The sequence below is a fragment of the Pleurodeles waltl genome, chromosome 2_1 (assembly GCF_031143425.1).
Source record: "Pleurodeles waltl isolate 20211129_DDA chromosome 2_1, aPleWal1.hap1.20221129, whole genome shotgun sequence".
NCBI lineage: Eukaryota > Metazoa > Chordata > Amphibia > Caudata > Salamandridae > Pleurodeles > Pleurodeles waltl.
Genome location: NC_090438.1, coordinates 844,777,926 through 844,792,334, shown reverse-complemented (window position 1 = coordinate 844,792,334; position 14,409 = coordinate 844,777,926). Strand labels below are relative to the sequence as shown.

The window sequence follows — 14,409 nt, the reverse complement described above, 5'->3', positions numbered from 1 at the left end:
TGCATACTGTTGAGTCTTCTCGGGGAGGTGGTTGGTAAGGGCTCACACCTACACCTCAGAGGGGTAGTGTCTGGAGTCCACACAAAGGGGTTGATTACCTCCCTCTGGAGCTGATGCTGACCTGAAAGGGGGACATATGCACTTCATACTTCACAAGAACTCATTTGTAGTCACCCCACACATCAAAGGTACTTTTTGATATAAATATTGGGCCAATGACTAACTCAAGTCAGTACACTTTTGGACTCAAGACACGCTGCTTGAGTAAGTGCTGCTGTGTCCAGGATTGCCACTCTGCAAGGACTGACTGCTCTCAGGAACGCTGCCCTGTTTGGTTGCGCAACCCTGCTGCCTGCTGATCTCTGCCAGGCAACCCAAGACTCGATCTCCAAGCCCAGAGTGCTTCCAAGTGGTCCTGCTTTCCCTTCATTGCTTGCAATTGTTTGACTTCCCCCAAGTGGCTTCTGCCTGGATTTGCTGCTCTCATCACAACAGCTTCACCTGAGCAGCTCCTGACCTGCTTTGCTGCTCGGATCACAACACATCAACCTCACCTGAGCGGCCTCTACCTTGCGTTGCAACTCTCAACGCATTAACTTTCCCGAGCAGCCCTCTGCCTGGCTTTGCCACTCTCATCCGAAAAACTTCACCTGAGTGGTTCTCGAACTGCTTTGCCACTCACATCAACGTCACCCAAGCAGCCTGTGCCTTGCTTTTCTGCTCTCATTGCACCAACTACACCCAAGTGGTCTCTTCATGGCTTTGTTGCACTCATTGCAACAACTTCCGCCGAGAAGTCCATGACCTGCTTTGCCGTTCACATCACATCAACCTCACTCGAGCAGCCTCTGCCTTGCTTTGCCGCTCTCATTGCATCGACTTCTCACCCAAGCGGCTTCTGCCTGACTAGAGCTGTGGTCCCTACTTGGAAAGGGTGCTTAGCGCTGCCAACTAGAGACCCGGTTTCTAATAGCTGGTGACCATGTCTGGCGCTATAACAAGGGAACAACCAGGTTAACAAAGGAACCAGGGGTGCACCCTGGCCTCGACAGCACCCCACATCACATTGAGGACCTGAAGACTCAGGCAGGCCCTAGTGGCCTCAGAACATCTCATGTCAATGACAAACTGAACAGGATTTTAGAGGGTGTCAATAGTTCCAGGGAAGCCATTGACTCTAAAATAGACAAGGTAGTGAATGATTTGGGCATCCTGCAAGATGTCCTTTGTAAGTTAGTGGACAAAGTCAAAAGGAACAAACAAGTTGTGAGTGCAGTGTACACGGTGGTGGCCATGCTCCAGATGCAGATGGCAGAACTAACAGACAAGGTAACAAGCCTAAACAAATGAGCAGAGAAATCAGAAGGGCCTAATTACCCTTCTGATTTCTCTGCCTCCCCAAGAACGTGGCAAAGTGATAGGCCTCCCTAAGAATATGGAAGACACAGACATGGTACAATATTTGGAGCACTAGCTGTCGACAGAGGTAGCCACATGGGGTCTCTTACATTTCTTGTTAGAGAGGGCACATTAAGTACTGGCATGCCCCAGCCAACAGAGGCATAGCCCCAAACAGTTGTAGCCCACTTCCTACACTACAAGGAGAGAGACTTGTCATACAGAAGGCGCACAACAATGCAGATATGTGAGTGTAGAGTAGCATGGTGAACATTTTTCCTGAATATACCTTGGCAGTGCAATGTAAGCGGAACACATTTTTGGAGGTCAAGAGGGAACCACAGGCAGGCATAATTTATATGCTTCTTTTCCCGGGACTGCTAAAGATCATGGTGGATGAGTAGACCCACTTCTTTGATGCAACCTCTGATGCGTGAAACTGGTTTGAAAAATACAAGTCTGGAACAAATGTCGGAATCTGCTGACAGACTCCATTCCTGAAGCACAAACGAAAATGGCAGGACAATGTTCCATCAACCATCAAGGGAATAGGCATTGCAGTCTTAGACAGATGATGCAGAAATGGCATCTACATTTTGTGCTTTGTCCTCAAACTCTCCTAAGAAAAACCAAGAAGACCTGCAAATGTACAGTTCTGGACCAGGCTCATATTATAGAGGGGGCGCAAGCCAGACCCAGGCTAAACTCCAAAACAGTAGATTACCATTAGCTAAACCAAGTGATGGGAAGCACAAGATATTAGAAGTGACTGCAGTCTCTTGGTGCTAGCTTGGGCACAATACATTGAACCGACACTGGGGTGATTTCCCTGTGAAGGGACCCTCATGGATGAGGCTCTTGTAATCTTGCAATTTATGCAATGGCAGATTTGGCAAAACTGACATATTGAAGATTGAACTCCCCTCACTTTCTCTGATGCCCACAAGTTAGGGAGTACAAACAATAAAACCTTTCCACAGTTGAACATTGCTGAGCAAAAGGTGGCTGCCACCTCTGAGGTTTGGGAGTTGGGGATTGTTTTTGGCTTGTTCACATGGCCTAATAAGCCAGTTATACAACAAATATTTGAGGCAGCCAATGAGGTCATACCCACACAGCACAATATGCAATACGAATGGCTGAGTCACCGGGCAAATATACCATCCTCACATGGAACGTGAGGGGCATTGGGAGCCTTGAGAAACAAATCAAATTGAGAGGGGTGGACATTGGAGTGTTGCAAGAAATGCACCTAGCACATGCAGAGGTGCCAAAGTTGAGGAGGCGATGGAAAGGCTAGGTATATTACATGGCATGCTAAGCATCTGCCTGAAAGCATTAATCTGGATAAAACCAGCGGCCTCCTTCAAGGCTACAACCACCCACATAGATAGGGAGGGCAGGTATGTGCTGGTCCTGGGGAGATTAGATGGCATGAGGGTGAGGCTAAGAAGCCTTTTCACTCTGAATGTCAGCCAACAACAATTCCTAGAGGCATTAACTATGATATTAGCAAAAGGTGCGCAGTCGCCCAAGTTGCTGGTGGTGAAATATAACTACAAAGCAGATGTGCCCAGTCAGAATGACACACCCACTTCCTGAATCCACAACTATTAAACTCACCAAAGATTTCAGATACTTGGGAACAACCTGGGAACTGCATGATATTTGGTGAATTTTTCACCCTGGATGCCAGGAATACTGTTTCTAATCACCAATGCACGATTTACATGTGCATTTAGATGCACTATTGAGAACCCAAATCCTTGGGGAAGCTACTAAATCCGCTGAATACTTATTCTGCACAATTTCTGGTCATAACCTACATCTCCTTCGTTTACACTGGGACTGGTGCTGGACGTTGATTCCAACAAAGGACACTCCCCACCAGCTCCCACACGACACAGCGACATGAAACATAATAGCAGATGTCATAAGGGATTACCTTCAGCATAATCAACATTCCACAGCCCACATCTACACAGAATGGGAAGGATTTAGAGTTGTTCTGCACAGGTTGTGCATACAGAAATATGGGGGTTAGGACCACCTAGAGATGGAGGGGGACCTCTACCACCTAGAACGAGATGCTGCAAATGACATAGCGGTCATCCTTGAGGGAACAATACTTAGCCCTTCAAGAGTGACCGTGGCAGTACATGAACAGGAAATATCTGTCTATCTCTTATACTGAGGAGGTCAGATCGGGCAAGTGGAATTTTATCAACTATACTCTATGATCTTAACAACTTTCCTGGTTGCTATTTATGTGGAAGCTTTTGAAAAAGGAATGCTTCCTGACTCTAAAGAGGCCCCTTTGCTCTTGGTCCCTAAACCTCACAAAGATCCAACAAACGTGGTCTAGTATAGGCCTTTGTCTATGTTGCACCTAGACTATAAGATTCTCAGTACAATCTTAGCAGTAAGGCTATATCCACACCATAGTGCCATGATACATCAGGATCAGAATGGGTGTATATCTCCTCGCAACACCTCTCTAAACATACGCTGATTATTCAGGGTACAAAAAGAGACCCTACTGGAGAACTACCCAAATGTGGTGGTCCTTTCTACACTTCCGAGCCAACCACAGCACCGAGATCGCCCTCATCGCAGCCACTGACGACATCCGAGCCCTGCTCGACAACGGGGAAACAGCGGCCCTCATCCTCCTGGACCTCTCCGCAGCGTTCGACACTGTCTGCCACCGCACCCTAGTGCAGCGCCTCAGCAACATCGGAATTCAAGAGAAGGCACTAGAGTGGATCATCTCGTTCCTCACCGGAAGAACCCAGAGAGTTCGCCTCCCCCCGTTCAGATCCGAGGCCACCGAAGTCATCTGCGGCGTACCACAAGGATCATCACTCAGCCCCACCCTCTTCAACGTCTACATGAGCCCCCTCGCAGCCATCGCACGCCATCACAACCTAAACATCATCTCCTACGCCGACGACACCCAGCTGATCCTCTCCCTCACCAACGACCCAGCCACCGCCAGAGCCAACCTGCACGAAGGGATGAAAGACGTAGCCGAGTGGATGATGAACAGCCGCCTGAAACTGAACTCAGACAAGACGGAAGTCCTCATCCTTGGATCATCACCCTCTGCCTGGGACGACTCCTGGTGGCCCCCTGCCCTGGGCAGCGCACCCAAACCAACGGACCACGCACGCAACCTGGGCTTCATCCTGGACTCCTCCCTCTCGATGACCAGACAAGTCAACGCCGTCTCATCATCATGCTTCAACATCCTACGCATGCTCCGAAAGATCTTCCGATGGATCCCCACCGAAACCAGGAAGACGGTCACCCAGGCACTCATCACCAGCCGACTGGACTACGGTAACACCCTCTACACCGGAACCACGGCCAAACTACAGAAAAGACTCCAACGCATCCAGAACGCCTCTGCACGCCTCATCCTTGACATCCCCCGACACAGCCACATCTCCGGACACCTGAGAGACTTGCACTGGCTCCCCATCAGCAAGAGAATCACGTTCCGCCTCCTCACCCGCGCACACAAGGCCCTCCACGACCTGGGCCCCAGGTACCTCAACAACCGCCTGACATTCTACACTCCCACCCGCCAGCTACGATCGACCAGCCACGCCCTCGCCGCCGTGCCACGCATTAGAAAAGCCACCATGGGAGGAAGATCCTTCTCCTACCTGGCAGCCAAGACTTGGAACTCCCTCCCCATCCACCTCCGTCTGACCCAAGACCACCTCTCCTTCAGGAGGCAACTCAAAACCTGGCTGTTCGAGCAGTAGCGGTCCCTCTCCCCCAGCGCCTTGAGACCCTCCGGGTGAGTAGCGCGCTATACAAATTTCTTGATTGATTGATTGATTGATTGACTTATATAAGGACTTCAATAGAATACATTGACCTTACTTCATAGCCACTATGCAACAGGTGAACTTTGAAGTGGGATAGGAAAAGTGGGTGTTACTCTTTTACGCAGGGCTGAAGGCCTAAGTGCACAATGAACAACTAATACTGGCCCCAAATTAAGACCGGCAAATGCACCAGAAATGGTTGCCCTCTGTCACTGAAGAGGTATCCTGCCATGCGCTGCGCCTCCCCCTCATGGCTAGGGTGCTGTTAACTAAAATAGTGATGCTCCCCCGTCTCATATTTCTTTGCAAATCTACCAATCTGGGTTCCCATTGCTGGTCCAGGGACATAAGTACACTCCTGAGGGAATTGATCTGGGATTCTGGATGAGGGAGGATTTCAGTTCGCCTTCTCCAGTGACCCACTGAAAGGTTGGCCATGTCAGACTTTCATCTCTACTATGCTGCAGCGCAATTGCAGTGGACAGCCCAGTGGTTTGTTGGTGTGAGGTGGGAGGAGCTGGGATGTCTAGGGGAGGTTCGAAATGGAGAGACCCTCCTGTTAGGTAGGAAGACAGGAGGAGCAGTGCCCACTAAGATGACTGCCGCTGCACTGCTGACTTGGAAGAAGGTAGTTAAGAAAGCCAGAGACCGGCTCCTATATGCCCCTGCACTACTGCTGGTGGGTCTCTCTACAGATAGTGGTGGATATTTCACTACTCGGAGGATGGACCAATGGAAATAGGTGTGGTTGCTTACTACAGAGGATTGCTATACAAATAAGGAGCTGTGGAGTTTCACACCCAGAACAGAGGTGGATGGCTTGCTGGGTTCCCAGTTCTTGACTTATGGTGCAATCTTTAGGTTGTACATGCTACTTGATGGGGGTGGCTGGTGGAACCCCCATCACATGACATTTTGCAGACACTCTCACATTTCTGAATAGGTGAAAGCTGATCTCCTAGTTATATAAACCAAGTTCTAAATGTCGATGGTGCCCACAGATAGGAGTAGGGCAACCTGGGAAGAGGATTGACAGATATGGAATGGACTACCTTATTGCAGCATGTTTTCAGTATGCGGAAGCACTGGATTCATATATACCCAGCTTAACTGCCTCCACACTAATGACCTGACACCCTATAGACTGAAAGTAAAAGCAGGAATTGCAATTAAGACTTGCCTATGGTGCTTGTTGACTTTATACGTATGGTCTGAACACACCTGATAATAACTGACTTTTAGCATTGGGTAATGCAGGACCTAGAATCAACAACTCATTACACACATCTTTGGAAAATAGAAGCGTGTATGTTGAACCTGTATCCCAGGCCACCAACTCAAAAGATAGGCTCTAGGTTTATAGACCTCAGATTGTTCATTGCCAAAAAGGCAATTGGAATGCATTGGGGGTCTCGGGTAGTAGGTCGGAGGTGGAATTCAAGACATGGGTATTAGCTGAAGAGTCTGCAAAGAAAGCGGAAGAACAACGGGGTATGTGCAGAAAGCTAATGGCTGATGATTAGGCTGTGCTAGTAGCACCTTTACTGAGCAGGGGGAGGAAGCACCTGGGTCTCTCTTACCAGAGTAACTGAGAACTCCAGAGGGCATGATGTGAAGAGTGGTGGGCCATTGGATGATATTGTGTAGTACAGCAATAGCCAACAGGCAGTCACCTTTGAGTTGAGAGGGTGAAATTAAACTACTAGACAACGGCTAGGAGGGGTGTTCAAGGTCATTGTTTAAATATTACAGTTTACTCAACTTTTGAACCATACACTGAGACGATGCTACATATGAACATAGAAATTAGATATTACCTTATAACAATGCTATTTTTGTTATGTATGCTATTAGTATTCTATGTGGTTCTGCTTTATGATGGGCTGCCTTTGATATATTGCACTGGTTTGCATAAAGGGACTGAAAAAATTAAAAAACAATAAAAATACAAAAAAAAAAATGTATGAAATTCCTCCCAGAAGCTACATAATAGGTCCCTGTGATTGACAGGCTGACCTGAATGTGAAGGGATGACTCTTCTAAACCTCACAGAATATGCAGAGTGGGGGCTATGGGCATCACTTTTGACATTACTGTGTCAAATCCTGCTGGATTGTCAAATCCTGCTTGACAGGTCTGCTGGGGTTTACATTTAACACTTGAAGGGAAGAAAACGGGATTCCAAGACAATTCTTGGGTATCCACTGTCTGGTTGTTGGAAAACCCTGCTTTTGTCCTACAAGGCTACTGTTTCCAGGGTTTACACAAAACAATTGGGGCACATTTGATAGGAAGGAAACAGAATGCCAAAACAATTCTGGTGTATACACTGTCTGGTTGCTGGAAAACCCTGTTTTTGTCCTAACAGACTTATGATTCTGGGTTTATTGTGGGTAACGTGGCTGCTTCAAACTGGATTTAAGTGCTAGATGTGATAGGAAACTCGGATACCACAGGATACCCCCAACGCACCCCAGCCCTCAGAGCAGGGTTGAGTATAACTGAAGACTTTTGCCATCTTGAAAGTGCCCACAGTGGGTACAAGTGGCTCAGGAAGTGGACTCTGAGGGTCATGAGGCTAACCTCCTGTTCAAGCTACAGATATACAACAAGCTACAAGAGGCCTTTCCTGTACCTGCCCAAATGACGATTGGCAACTGTACCTGGATTAAACCTTGCTGTTGGCAACTGCCTGGTACCCTATGAGTCTCTAACTGCCCCCGAGGTCCTGAGGGACTTTAGAAGTGTACTCAAATGGTGCTTTGGGACTTAAAGGACTAAAGTTAGAAAGTAAAATCATTGATCATGATGAACCTGGTTGGTGTGTCTGGCGCTCCATCACTGCCAGCATAAGTTTGCACTTAGATCACTGTCTACTGTGGTCATTGACTCTCAATATCATTGGCTTCTTTGTGCTACTCCTTGTTAAACATTTAAAAGCTCATATTTCTGGTTCCCCTTATTCGATTATTGTTATTTTGGTTCCATTTTGTTTATTAACCTTTACTCTGTTTTTGTAATTCAGTTTGAAATTTTTATTGTTCGGCATTTCAACTTTAGAACTGTTTTGGTACTGCACAAATAATTTACAAATTGCCGTAAATTAGTCCTGACTAGTCTGTGCCATACCAACCAGGGGATTGAGCTCAGGCTAATTTAGTGACATTAAGGGTTCATCCACTCTAACAAAGGTTTTGATTATTCCTTGACATGGATAGTTACCCACCCCAAATAATAATCCAATTTCTTACAATTGTCAATTGAATGGCTTACTGATTGTGTTACGTACACATAAACTTTACTAAGGCCAATTTTCTAAACCCATATGGAGTATTTGGCGAGTCTGCCAATAGAGAATAGGACATCATGAAGTTTACATCAGCAGAGGATCATTGCCAAAATCCGAAAGTCATGTTTCATGACTTCATACAGCATGTTTACTAGATTAATTCTTCTGTATATTGTAGGTGCAAAGGCAGATGTTCTGTTTTCTACTCACATTCCATATTTCCTCCCATAATGTACAGACTTTGAAGTTTATTAGGAAATTCTGGATCCAGTCTCACAGCCATCGCCAGATTAGTCAGGGGGCCAGTGGCCACTAAGGATACCTATAAAACAATATGCATAGTAATGAATTAGACAAGCATTCATGAGATTCATTTAATCGATTCAGGAAGTATTTAAAAAAAGGTTAAGTGTACTTCAAATGTGAACCCTTGTAGTAGGGAAATAGAGGGAACTTCTCCCATTGAGCTTGCATGATATTCTTAACTCACATTTGCACTTAACAGAATTGCTTGGTCAGAGTATAAATAATGTAGGTTATATGTATCTGTCCATACACATCAATGGTGTGTAGGTTTGGCCTAGGTGAAGTGAAGGAAGATTGATTCATAGAGATGTGGCACATTCTGCTTAAGGGAAGTTTGGGGAAGGGGTTTGGGGGTTATTGAAGGGTTTCAGAAGTTAATCAGTTCCCATATTTCCCTATAGTATTTAGCAGCTGTATACTTCTTTTCTGAGCCAATAATGGCCCCAATCCTCTGGGTTAAGTATATACGGTCCTATTTACGAGTTTGTAATGCAGAACAGCAAGTCACCTTGCTGCGCTGCATTACAAGAGAAGGGCTGGAATGTGCCATATTTATTACAATCCAGTACATTCCTGTCCTTGCCACAGGGCTGGCACACAATGGGCTGCCTAGCACCAACCGAGCCACCATTTCACCATGGTGCAAGAGTGGCTGTGTTGCATGCACAATTTTCTTGTGCAGGAAGAAAAATCTTCCTGCACAAAAACAATCCTGAGAGGCATGTTCAACTTTCTATGTGTGCTGCAGAATGCAACACACATAGAAAAAGAAAGTAAGAAAAAGAAATAAATATATTTTTTCTCTTTATCCCTCCCCTTAGGAGGCACATCTTTTTGGTGCATTTGAAGGTCTACCACTTCTGGTAAATATGAGAATGCATCAAAAACCCTAGGATTTACGTGGGAACACCCATGCAATGCCCATGAAAGGCCTTCCCAACATGTAAGGCAACACAGCGATTTGCGCTGCTTTGCTTAACTCCAAATGGATGGAGCCACTCAGGGCCCCACAAAGTGGTTTCTAAATCTCTATTTTAAGTTGTAGCACATTTGCACCAAGTTGTGTGGTGCAGGCGTGACACAATGGGGCTCATAAATATGCTCCATAATCTGGGCTACAGCTCTAAAAAAGTTTTGAGTATGCCCCTGGGATGATGGAAACGAGAAAGGGAGAGAAAGAAGGATGTGGTCTTGATGAGGCTTCTGTATTCAGAGGATATATGGCAACAACCGTCCAATGGTAAGAAAAGACAAAAACGTTTTCAAGGAAAAGATAGTGACAGGCAAGTGCTCTAAAAAGGCAAATTTTGCTAGAGCACATCCATCGCATGTCAGGCAGGCCTGACATACAGGGTGACTTCTTGTGGGTGGAAGACAAAACTTTTCCAGACCTGGGATTTGCTTTTATCAATCATTGTTTTTTTTATTTTATTTAAACAGAAATGAATCAATACTACAGGACACAGTGATTTGTTCACTGAAAGCTAAGGACTGGATGCATGATGTTTAAGTGGATTGGAGTCATCTGGGCAACTCGCACAATTGTTCTTGCATTGTGCGCTTTGATCTTTCAACATTGTAAGCAGTGTTGAAAGGAGAAGAGTCTTTGGGCATAGATATTCCACCCTTTTTGAAGCTAGAGGTACTGTCAAGCCAGAAGGTAGCTTCCTGCTCTAGGCACTCCTTTAGGCAGTGATTGAGTGACTAATAAGGAGAGTGGACGGTGCTAATACTGCCGGATGAGAACTGAGTAGTGAAAAATAACGGAAAAAGTGAATTGGGAGAAGAGATAAGTCCTAAAGGCTCTAAGAAAAGCTTAATAAGAAGAAGTCTGTTGAAGAGCAACAGGCAGATGACCCTACAAATGCAGTACCAGGACCAAGAAGATCCTACCCCAAAACTGAACTCATCTGCAGGAAGGAATCATAAGCAACAATTGAGCTCCAGAAAGCAGGAAAGTGAGAATACATTGTCACAAAGTCTAGAGAAAATACCATTAGAGCCATGACCACAACACACAATGGCCCATATTTAAGAAAAATGACACACAACTGCACTAGCGCAGATGTGCGTCATTATTTTTAACGCAAACTAGCGTCATTCCCTAGCACCATCCATGCGCCATATTTAAGAAATGACGCACAATGGCGCTAAGGAATGGTTAGGGTAAAAAAATGACATTAACCGTTGCGATATGCCGTTAGGAAATATGGCACTAATGCTGCAAAAGTGACGCTTGAACCGTTTTGCAGCAATATAAGCTATTTTTCACTGCAGTCTTATAAACACAAAACACACAAGCAGAAAAATTGCAATTTAAAAAAGAAAATGGAGTTTTCAGTCCAGACCCCAGGGAGACCCCAGTTACCCACGTACCAGCCAGGAGGGTCCAGAAAAGTCCACGGAGAAGGAAAAGAGAAAGCTCAAGTGTCACTTTAGTGAGGAGGAGCATGACATCCTGGTCAGAGAGGTGACGGAGCATCAACACCAGCTCTTCGTCACCTCCAAATTGCCTGTTGGTAGGAGAGACGCAATATGGCAGGCAATAGTAGACAATGTTAACAGCGTGGCAGAGGTGAAGAGGACTGACACTGAGTGCAAGAAGCGCCGACACGATTGCAAGCACAGGACTAAGGAGAAACTGGCCAGGAACCGAAAGGCAGCACTGCAGACTGGAGGTGAAAGTCCCACCCCAAAGGAGGACCTGGAAGTGCTGGAGGAGATGATTGCAGAAGTCATCCCAGAGCAGCTGGTCCCTGGAATTGCAGGACAGCACAGACTACCAAGAACCACCACAAATGCAGGATAAATTGACGAGGGGGAATATCTGGAATTCCACAAATGGCAGAAGGGGGAGGCACATTTGACATACTCAATGCATACTAAAGGGCTGCATCGGGACACATAGACCCTGAATCAAGACGCCCCAACCCACCCAATCCACATATGTACTGATGCGTTGGTGGTGTTATGCACTCCAACATATACACAGCGTGGACATAGGCCATTCACTATGGCTATACTCCATCATGTAAATATGCAGCACATTGCCTGGAAGGGACATGTCTTGAGACCCACACGGGTGAGTAGCGCTCTCTACAAATTTCTTTGATTGATTGATTGATTGATTGACATGCAAATAGTATGGATAAGGCTGTGACATGACAACACCCACTGCATATTGTCAAAGCCCCTGTATCTGTACAACTTAGACATCAGAGACTAGGACAGAAGTCAATACCACCCCAGGGGTGGTGTCAGGATGGTGCATCTGGCCAAAATACTTCCCTTCCTCCTTTTCGCATTGCCCTTTTCATATGTGCTGCATCTTGCAGCACACATTGAAATGCCACCTTAGCAAAAATAGCTTGTACACACGCAGGAAGGGACGCCTCCCTGCACATAAATTGAAATGCCACCTTAGCAAAAATAGCTTGTACACACGCAGGAAGGGACACCTCCCTGCACATAAACAAACCATCCCCTCAAGGCAGGCACCCCTTCATCATGCTGCAACAATGCCTTTGTTGGTGCAGGGAGAACAAATCTGTGCATGGGGCATTGCAGATCTGTACCGTATTCAAGCAAATATGGCACATCCCTGCATAGTTAAACTGGTGCAGTAGAGTGGAACACATATTGCTGCTGCCCTGAGTCGTGCCACTTGAAAAATAAAATCAAAATATGCCACAAAATACCTTGTGAGCTTGACCCATGTGTGATGCACAATGCAACACATAATGTACAACTATAATATTGGGACAATAACATGTCACTGAGCCTCCAGTAGCAAACAAATGATGTGCCATGTCAACAACCACAACAATCTATGATTGACTTTACACTATCTTATTGCAGAGGACTCCCTCATTGCTGAGCTGCCTGTCCTGGATTTGTACAGATCACATGTATGACCAGCTGCCAACCATCAATGAACAAACTCTCCAGGATGTGCTAGGATCCCTCCAGACACCACCTCCAGTTGCAGGGAGGACACACAGCGTTGTGGGGTCTCCACATGAATCAGACAGCTACCAACCCACACCACCGGCCAGTACTGACATAGCCCTGGTCTCCGAGGACCAAGAGATAACTTTTCAGAGGACAGTGGTAGGAGTCCAGCGGGGGCTGGCCAAGCAGGTGCAGGTGGGGATGGAGACCATGGCAGACAGCTTAGAGAGAGTGTGGAGGTGCCTCAGTCTAAATAAGGACAACTGAGCTGCCATCAGAGGCACCCACTCCCCGTTACCTGGACTCCAGCAGTCCCTGGCCGACATAGCTGCTGTCATGAGGCAGAGGCTACAACAATTGCCCTCCCAAGCTGGCAGCAGCATAACAGACAACAGGCTGGGGGCTATGTAGAATACCCTGGAGTCCATACAGCGGGAAGTGGCCTCCCTCAGGGAAAACATGGCTGCCTAACACCATGATGTTGCTGCGGTGGTGAAAATTCAGCAGTTCCTCCTTGCTGCAGTGATGCCTTATGTGTTCCCCACAAATGGTAGCTTTGACTCAACATCTCTTTCCCCTGAAGTGTGTGTGGCCACCCAACAGCACCAGCCATGGCACAGGAGGCACCACACACATCAGAGGTTGAAGATGTGGAAGGAATAACATTCACAAGGAAAAGCACCCGGTAGCACCAGTCTGTCTCACATGGACAGTATCTCCTCAGTTCTGGGCTTAAAATCATGCCAGTGTTGTGACAGTAGGAAATGTCCTCTCTTACCAATTGGCAATTGTTAACCTCCTCACTAATGCACACTACTTCTAACCATGTATCATGACATGTCCCTCAACCCTGGACTCTGATTGTGCTACATATGGCTAACGTTCACTCATGGGGTTTGTGAACTGGATATTGTATAGCATTTGAAAAAACGTTTACCTGTGATCCATCTACTCAGCTAAATCATCGCATTGTGTGGATCCATGTCAATGAGTACAGAATATCAGTACTTAAGTGCAGTACAGTCAGACCAGACACAAAGTCACACACTAGGATCCTAACATGAGAAAGGTGAATGATGGTGTTATCAGCTACAACCAGCTTACTGAGTATTCTACACAAATATTGAACAGATATCCTTTGAAGTTGACCTACGGCATGTATGGCTCAGAACCAGGTCAATGGTAATTTACCCAGATGGAAGTACCAGCATAACTAATTTGTGTGGTACAAAAGAAGCTAACATTATCAGTGATGGGCACCGGGCAGTGTTGCAGGATACAGTTCCAATTTGTCTGTGCCACACTTGGCACAAATGAAACGGCAGGACCCCACCGATGGATGACAGTTGGAAGTTCCATACTTACCTGTCCAAGATAAAGTATACATTGTGAATGGCTGGAACAGTGGAGGGCAAATGTATGAACTGGCTGATGTTATTTATCAGCCAATCTGACAGCTCCTTGGTCATAGGGGATGCACACGATAATCCTTGGAAATCAAGACCATAAGCATAACCTAGGCCATTCCTCCAACTTGGCCAGTGCACACATCAGAGCTCCCAGACACTCAATCAACTTTAAAAAAAACTAGTCTAATAGAAACAGGATTTATTGTAAAAGTTTACC

The 14,409-nt window shown here is 46.2% G+C and overlaps 1 protein-coding gene across 3 annotated transcripts in view; it reads right to left on the bottom strand.

Annotated features, from left to right (window-relative positions):
* Window positions 1-14,409, bottom strand: part of LOC138269392 (pyrimidine-specific ribonucleoside hydrolase RihA-like) — a 359,115-nt gene that overhangs the window by 86,668 nt on the left and 258,038 nt on the right. For all 3 annotated transcript variants that reach the window (XM_069218793.1, XM_069218792.1, XM_069218791.1), the window contains exon 4: window positions 8,737-8,848. In XM_069218793.1, the coding sequence (XP_069074894.1) occupies window positions 8,737-8,848 (112 nt within the window). The remainder of the gene's footprint in view (window positions 1-8,736; window positions 8,849-14,409) is intronic.